The following is a 9,104-nucleotide window of genomic DNA, read 5'->3' as shown; positions in this document are numbered from 1 at the left end:
TGCATTTTTTATAACTTCATGTCATTTTGTTATGCATTCTGGTATGATCCTTGGAAAACTGAATGTTATTTTCTATCTTTGGAAGGATTATCATTGCAGTAGCTTCCAAACTCCAGAGTAAAAGCCAAATTCTATACAAAACCCAGTCCTAAAATGACAATAGAAAGGAATTTTTTTAAAATTATGCTAAGACATACTAACAGGCACTTTCTTCCATGTTCAGAACTATTTCTTAACCTATGAGTTGCTTCACTTGTTTCAGTGTGTATATACACACACACTGAAAACATAGGCTAAGAATAGGAAAGGCTAGGTTAAGACACTACTTGGCACCAGTAATGGTGTCCAACTAGTTCCTTGTGTGACCTTGTTACAGGAAGAGAAAAATACTACAGTTCACTGTGAAAAATTACATATTGCCACATACAAATTAGTGTAAATTTTGACCTGCATTATATCTGTTATAATCCCTTGAGGAATGGCCATGCGACCTTAGAGAATTATTTATGAAGATCAGAAAAAAGCACCTCTCTTCCATAACAAAATAAGAGAAAAAGACTCCGGAGAAATTCATCTTCATTTTTGAGGATTTGCTAGACCATCTGCTAAGGTAAACTCAAGGTGATGCCATAAAACAAATGAAGCTATGTCATTTTATGCCAGTGAAAGATCCGGCTCATGAGCTGCATTGTTTCCTGCACAACCAGAAGAAGAACAATTCAGTCAAACCTTTTCCTGACTCACATTTAAATCATCCCTTTTATGACAGTGTAGTAATTACGATTAATACTAAAGCCCCTCCCCAAAGCACTTTTCATGCTGAATTACAAAGGACTTTTTTTTGCCTGTGGAAACGCTTGTAGCAACTACCTTAATGGTATACAGACAGCTGTGTAAAGAATCAATCCTGCTTTTATCTTCCCAGAACATTTTTCTGACGTACTATTATATTAAAGGAACTTACATTTGCCCATCCACCACAGCCAGTTTTGGTCTGAGGTACACTGTGAAGTCCTTGATTGTTATCAGAATATACTGGATCTCAGGGTGGTTATTGCTGTTCAGAGCACGCTGAATATGGACAGAGAACTCCTTGTAAGAATTTCTGCAGTCAGAAGCAAAATTATACTCGCAAATGCCAGGGAATTGATAGATGTCTCCATCAAAAGTTTTGAAATGGTTGTTTCCCCAAGTGCTGCAGACATAGTGGCCATGGTTTCTTGTCCTTCCTGTTAAGTGATGAAAAAGTGAAACAAACAAGCTAGCATCAAGAAAAGGTAAACATTGCATTTTACAGTAGAAACCACTTGCAATTATGTGCACAGCAATTCCACAGATCTCAAGCCTAATCAAGTATCTGCCTATTAAGCAGAAGAGATGTGACAGAAATCACAGAAATTTCTCTAACAGAAAATAAGAAATTAACAAATACTGCTGAGACCTGGGTATATCTTATAATCCTCACTAAGGTGAAGGAACTTGACTGCATAAGGTGGGGAAATTTAACCCTCTGACCACTAACGAGCTGGTTCATCAGTGCAGTGGAGCTGCTTTGCCAAACATATGAGTTTATTCTGAATCACAGTATTATTTTTAGCAATGTTAAATATTTCTAAGAGCTATTTTCTTCCCTGATGCAACATGCACTAGAAAGGAAACAGGAAACCAAGGAAGTACCACTCAGTCTGGAAGGCAAATAGGTTAAATGTTATGAAAGGACTTGTGCACAACAGGAGTTTTTAAATAACTCCTTCTTTTCCTAACAGAGGCAGTGATTTCTACTACAGAAAGATGAAATTATGATATTTGTTCCCTTCCCAACCATCTATACCAACAAATAATACAAATTAACACAGTACCTCATAAATCTCAAGATGCTGTAGATTTGGGGTGAACATAAAAGCTGAGCATACTTAGGAAGCTTGCCAAGATACAAAAAGCACACATGCAACTCATCTTCACAAGATTTCCTTGCAGTGTTTAATTTGAGAAAGCAAAACTCCAAAGTTATTGTACTTTGATGGTATCAATCATACCAGATACATCCAGCCAAGCTGGTATGCTTCTCTCTCCAGAAGGAAGGCTACGCAGAGTCTCCCAGAGCTCACAGCTGGGATACCAAATGCAAGATAATGCTTTCCTCCCATTGCTGAATTCAAGATGCAGCAGACCAAGACCAATACCGCAAACCTGATCACTGCACAAAATTCATCACCTATTCCTCCAAAAATATCTTTCCATATGAGAGCTCCATTTCAACACTTCAAACAAAGTTGATAACAGAGTAAATTAGAGCTTTTACAGAAGAATTATTAATGTCCTGAATGACAAAATGAGCTTTGTCCAGTGTTGCTACATTCACTTTTGAAGAAAGTATGTATGTCATTCCAAAGTAACGGAAGGCACAATCATCCACTTTCTTCATTGCTGTAACAATGAACCACCCAAACTCCTATAGTTGCCTTCTGCCAAGTAGTTATCATATCTAGGAAAGTCTTAACATATGGAAAGAAAAGTAACACTGAAAATATTTTCCAAGCACGTCAAACTAGAAATTAGTGTAGTAGATACAGGTATTAATCTCTCCAAAGAGAGCAGTATCTACTTATGTTGGCTAAGACATATAGCCTCAGTATTTGAAAGTTTAAGAAATTTAAGGCACGTTAAAACTCCGGTGCATTATTTAAATGCACTGCTTCCTTCTGCCGCTGCAGTGGTATTTTAATTCTCTCCCTCTTTTCCAGAAGGCAATCTACTAGCATTTCATTTCTAGAGCTTACCTTTTCTTATTTCATTTGCACAGGAAAGAGCCAGCCAGAGTGTTAAAAGGCTGGCAACTCTTAGCCCCATTGTGGCTAAGGTTGGTGAACTGGGAACTCCACTAAAAGCTTTTCTTTATATAATATCCACTGATGCAATAGATTCTATCACAGGGGAGGAGATACAAAGGGAGGAGGAAAGGAGAGAGGTAAAAAAATAAGCATGATATTTACAGAAGATAAGAAGTAAACAGAGAAGTATTTTTCACCATAAATGAAGGAATTCAGTATACAGGAAATGGTATAATATTGATTCAGTAATCATGAAATTTTTTATTGCTCTATTTCATCTACAGGATGCTATGCTTTTAAATCCTTCAAATATTCAAGACAAGTTTAACCTTTAGTAACTCCTATAACAAATAGTGAATTTTGGAGTGGCTGAACAAAAAAATCCTTTGAAAGAAGTTTAGGATGAGATACCCTCAAACAATGGCTTCAAATCCAAAGGATTTTTCATTTTTCACCATCACATAGAATGATTTCTGTAAAAAATTAATGATGCTTGTGAAGCTCCTTGTAGGCAACAGTAACCCTTACAAATAAAAGTGATACACCATGGATCGTAAAATTATTTTGCAGACAATTGTTTGATTCCTTTCATTTGTAAAGCTCTGGGGAGCATCTAAAACCAGGTATAGCCTATACTACATATTGTGTCCAAAAGATAATTGAGATGGGGTGACAAGGTAAGTTCAAGAAATTCACAGCAAAAGAGATGTTCTATGGAACATTGTTTTGGTGCAACAGGGAGTCCATCAAAAGGATTGTAGAGATTCTCACAACATGTTAAGCTTTGTCAGGGGTAGGGGGGTGGGAGTGGGGGTGGAAAAAAGGAAAAAGGGGAAAACATTATGGTCCAGACTAAATAACAATTGTTTTCAGACAGAATCCCCCTAAACAGCTCATTTTTGTTTACTTTCTACATGAATGATAAACTTACAGTCTACTGTCCCACATCAGGTCCTATGAAAACTATAAGGTCAGGTTTGTTTTGTGCAGTGAAAGATGAAGAAGGTCATTGGGAGAAGAAAACAGAAAACACAAATTGGAGCCAGTTCAGAATGCTACTTGAGAAATTCAAGATTTCCACATGCACTGTATTTTACTCTGAAAAATTCCTTTGAGAAGGTGTTTCTGCAACTCTCTTTGGAAGACAAAACACAGGCTCCTTGAGGTAAAATACACTTATTTCAACAGATCTTGTAACACGGCTATTTTATAGCACTAACAGGGTTTACTACTTAAATATCCCAGGCCAGGCTTTGTATTTTCTCATCAAAAGTTTCTCAGTGCAGTGTCTAGAAATCTCTAATCCTCATAATTGTTCAGAGTATTCCTTACTTTCATTGCTCAAATTACAAGTAGAATTTTTACATTTTGTAAAACACCAAGGAAATTTAGCCCTTTTGGCTGCTCTAGTCAACTAGAAACACCGTTTTGTCATAAAGGCATCATCTTTAGCTGTTGTTTTCTTTTATTTGCTATTTTTATCTCAAGTACAGCCTAGTCTCAACCCGAACATCTTCCTGTTTTCCCTCAATACACCTCAAAAGTTTTTAGAGTTTCTGCTTTTCCTATTTGAGGATGCAAATGTGCACCCCTCTCACCCTTATACAGAGTATCATTCAGTCAACACTCATGACTGAAAGCTGCCGTTTTCTCCTTTAGGAGTCTATCACTAGAATAATATAGAATTGACTTTCCTTCTTGGAAAATGTAAATGAAAAAAGGAAAAAGAAGAAACACTGTCTACAGAGACCTTTCCTTGACGGTTACTTTAGCAGGTCTAACTTCTTATGACACCTCAGACACATCTCCTGTCTTGGAATTTTATGGTCTTTTATGCCACCAAAACTCTTGGTTCATAAATGTTTTCTAAAAATACTTAGAAGGTTCCCAAAGGACTTTATTTTGAGCTTTTTTTTTCTTCCTTGTGTTTTTCCAGGTAGTCTCCTGTCTGGAACTACTATTGCCCTAGAAAAAACAAGTCTCCATGACTTAATTAATATACAGACTTTGCAAACTGTAACTGCAACTCCATGTATACAGCAGACCTGACCCCTTTTTAGATTAAATTGGATGTGTGTGCTCACAGGTGTAAGTTGAAAACTTGTATATTTTCCATTCAGGTTTCTTTGCCAAGAAAATTCTACGTCTGGAACCAACCTCATTCATTTGCTGGGACTGTGAAAGGTAATCATCCTTTACCTTAAAGATACATGATCCCTCACCTTAATATGCTGGTGTTTTTTCTACTATGTAGGTCAGAGATGCACATTTCTTTGGGTGAGTGATATGGAAAAGTCTAACCCCTTGAAGAGCTACTCTTAGCCAAGCGCCACTAAAGTGTAGTGACTGATTTTCTCTGCTCCAGCTCTGGTCTGCCTGTACAGGGAGCATGATTCCTTCTTGGGCTCTAAAGTTAAAACAGGACCATTTTCCTCCTCCAGCCTTTTCTTCTCAGAGTGGCCAACAACTTCTTATTGTCCGTTCTTCTGACGTATAAGAATCTGTGTCCCGCTGTGCCATCCCAACTGGAGAATAAAGGAAAGCAACATGCCTTTGAGCATTGAGACCACTCTTACAGCATTTGCATTCAAGCTTACACGGCTGTGCTGATCTCAGGAGAAGTGAGTACAGATCCTTATCTTCACAATTCATAAGTATTTGTACTTTTGCTAGCATTAGAAAGTGTCCTAAACTATAACATCTCTGTTTCCTTATTGCCAGAAGGGTAATGATCCTGTCTTCCAGCTGCTTTATTATGCCTTTCATCATCAGTCTTTGAGGCAGACATCATAGCCTGTTTTCTTTCATGCTCACCTACTTTACAGCTTATTGGATAATGCATTTTAATCCAGAAGAATCTTACTGTTAACACACAGATAATTCTGCATCCATATGTTAATTTAATGCATTAATTTATTTACTACAAATTGTTTGACAACCTAAAGTAATCAATCGAATTTGGAACAAAGACAATTCTGCTTTATCATTAACATCTTTGCTTTAAACTTACATCAATTCTCTACATCTAAGTTGACCTGTCTGTGGAACTTCATACCATTCCTTACTTCTGGTCATCTTAATCAGAAGTCACATTCCTCTTTCCAATACCAGGTGTTCATTTGCCTTTAATACCAATTGTACTTCTTATAATTCTGCATGCATTTTAATCCTCTCCCAGTAGGGACACTACAACTGAAAACATGTGGAATCCTAACTGGGTAAAAGCTATCACTGTTCAAGTGGCATCACCAGCACAAGCAGTGAGAAGGAGTGTTTTCACATTTAGGTCCCACTGCTGAGTCTTAACAGAGATAGTTTCTTAAAAGTTCCTGAAGTCCAAGAGTAGAAATACAAGTTCCCATAATCTTTCACTATATGCCTGAGTTAGGATCCCCAAAACCAGTGCTACAACAGGCAATACTAAAATTCAACATTTAAAAAAAAGTTGATTGCATGGCAAGTGTGTTTGTTACAGCAGATGCAGAAGGAGAGATAAAAAATGTGTTTTGAGTCATAGCTGCATTGACTGTTTCCCTACCCTTAAACTTTTATGAGACTATTTCTAACCATTCCATCAGCACAGCTAACTTTTAATGCTCATATTAATTACAGTGTAAATTTATTCTACAATATATGTTCTCTTAAAAAAGAGAACCTACTCAGAAGATTATCTTCATTCTGATTCACACTGCAAAAGAAAATGGCCTGTATGGAAAATTTATATTACCTTAAGATAAAATTAAACAGAGATCTGGTTAGGCTTACTGTTTTAAGAGGAATAAATAATTTTTCAAGAATGTGGGTTCTGTTTCTACCTGTTAACATACCAAGAGGAAATGTCATTGCAGTCTTGTCATAGCAATCCCAGGATGACCACCATACAAATACCTCGGAAAGTACAGTTATACCTGGTGACTGAAATTTTTTCCATATCTGCTTTTGTATTCCTGACTTGCTGCTGATCACAGGCTGTCAAACCAAGAAGCAATGTTCTATTGGCAACATTGCTCTGCAGAAGTAGCCATCGGATTTTGTTCTGCTACTTTTCCACCTGCCAGAATTTCACCAGAGCACACAACACATCACTCCCTTTATCTCAAGCACAGAGGTGCTGAACTCCCTGGAAACCATTTTAAAATAGCTCTGGCAAAATATAGGCAGATTATGAACTAAGAGATGTTTGACATGCAATCACGGTACTTCCTTGCCTGAGACACCAATAAGCACTCTATAGCACAATTTGAAAAAAATTAAGAAAGCAGAGAGACAAGCAGCAGAAGGCTGAACAGTGCATGACAGAGTGTTAAAGCAATGATGTAGAAGTAATGGGGATGCATTTCCTTTTTATATGTATGCTGACAACAGATTAACCTAAAATTATCAACACAAAATGGGCCCGTACTTATATGGATGTACAACTGGTATAAAATTACTGAAATAATTAATTTATGTTGTTTATGTTATTAAAGTATTAGAAACAAGTGGCAAAAACCATGGCTGTAACCAATTTGTTGCTCTCAGACTTTCTGAAGGGGAGCTGTTAGTTACTATGTTGGCAGAATAACACATAGAATGCCCGTTTACATGTATTCAACAGTCAAACTTTTATTTAAGGAAATGTTACAAAAACCCACATACGTTTGATTGATCCTAGGACCCTTCTGGAAATATGCTAATATCATGTAATTAATTATGCTATCATTTTACCCTAAGGTATTCAATTTCTGATTGGACTAATCTCAGCTTTATCACTAATTTCATCGCTGTGATCTTGAGCAAGTCTTTGGTTTATCGGTATTGTTTTTTATTCAAAAAAAAATACAATAGTGTAAGGTGTCTGCTGATGCTAGCTGGAGTATAACATTCTCATAAGCCCTTCCTTAAATGGTCTGGCATGGAAATTTTAAGATTAGCATCCTTTTTCCACTCATAAGACTGCCTTATTTTGTCGGTAGTTCGTACTCTGAGACTAAGGTTGCGAAACATTTCTTTCTCTTCCAGTTAAGTACAAATAGGGATAAACAAGTGACACACAATTACTGGAGATTAGGAATGGATATAGTAAGTAATAACTTCAACTAGTAAACTTTCCTACTGACACTTACATTCTAGAAAAGGGATGTCTGTGAAAAGCCTCAGCACGACAGCTTCTATATCAATACACATGGGAAAATATTTGACGATTTACAAAAAGATTAAACAGTTCTCCTTTGCTCAAGCATCTATGGAATTTACTACAGGGAAATGGACGGAACCAAGAAGAGATGATAGAGAAAAAGCATCAAGGGAATTACATTTCACATTCCTTTCCCTCTGGCATTTTTACCCCAGTGGAGTGGGATTTTCCAAATCTTTTATTTTCTTTCTAGGAAACACCGAGAAGAAAAACGGCAAAATGTGCATTTTTTCCTCTGTCCTCTGAAGAAGATTTTTTTTCTGAAAATACAGCTCACTAAGAAGCTGGGAAATGTTCTAGGCAAAACTTGTGCACCTAAACCTGTGTTCTCTCAATGGAGTTCACATACCAAGGAGATGTTAGAGAATGTTTGAACAAGAAACAAAGTGAGCAAACTTGCTTCAGTTGTAATTTTCCTCTACTAATATTTTCTACCATCTCCTTGTCTTAAAAGTCATATTGATACTGATGGTGGAATTGAAGTAAATTTGTATGTATTTGCTTAATGTTTTCAGGTGCCATATGGGAAATCAGACTCACTGCCACAAGCAAAACTAGAGAGGAAACCCTTTGCTCTTCTCTTCCTTTTTGCAGTAGTATATGGATATGGCCACCAAGTCAACATTTACTATGAGTTATTTTTTAGCTTTCAAAACCATAATTTTTGAATGACCCTCCAGATATTACACTGAATGGTTGCTTAATACAGTATATTCTCCTATTTTATGGAATGTCCAGTCTAGTCACTTGGCTGATAGATTACACTTTTCCCATTTTGCTCAACTCTTGATGGAATGGCATGTAGTCAACACTTCTACTGACCTAACATTATTTCGTAAATTTAAGATGTTGAGCTAAACAGTATTCTGAGCCATGGTATAACTATGGTGATGGTTCCGAAGGACACTACAGAAACTTGAGTTCACTTGCATGAACATTTAGCTAAGAATCTTTAGCTTTCCTCCTCCTACCACCAAATGTTATGATCCTGCTCATGCAATTTACTACACTTGTCACAGTTATGGTAAACTTTAACTTTTTTCTGTTATGTAAATAAGCAGTTACGTAATTAATAGTGCCTTCTGTTGTGTGTGAGA

At 36.8% G+C, this 9,104-nt stretch overlaps 1 protein-coding gene across 1 annotated transcript in view; it reads right to left on the bottom strand.

The window, feature by feature from the left end:
- The window catches only part of LOC104616439 (mucin-2-like), a gene marked incomplete at its 3' end in the record, with an annotated part of 29,064 nt that extends 26,214 nt beyond the window's left edge, over nucleotides 1-2,850 (bottom strand). The window contains exons 1-2 of the mRNA XM_010281451.1: nucleotides 2,781-2,850; nucleotides 965-1,229 (exon numbers count right to left, since the gene is read on the bottom strand). Of these exons, the coding sequence (XP_010279753.1) occupies nucleotides 965-1,229; nucleotides 2,781-2,850 (335 nt within the window). The remainder of the gene's footprint in view (nucleotides 1-964; nucleotides 1,230-2,780) is intronic.
- Between the last annotated feature and the right edge of the window lie 6,254 nt (nucleotides 2,851-9,104).

Source organism: Phaethon lepturus, unplaced genomic scaffold, assembly GCF_000687285.1.
Source record: "Phaethon lepturus isolate BGI_N335 unplaced genomic scaffold, ASM68728v1 scaffold9572, whole genome shotgun sequence".
Taxonomy (NCBI): domain Eukaryota; kingdom Metazoa; phylum Chordata; class Aves; order Phaethontiformes; family Phaethontidae; genus Phaethon; species Phaethon lepturus.
Note: the sequence above shows the minus strand (reverse complement) of the source record. Positions and strands in the feature narration are given on the sequence as shown.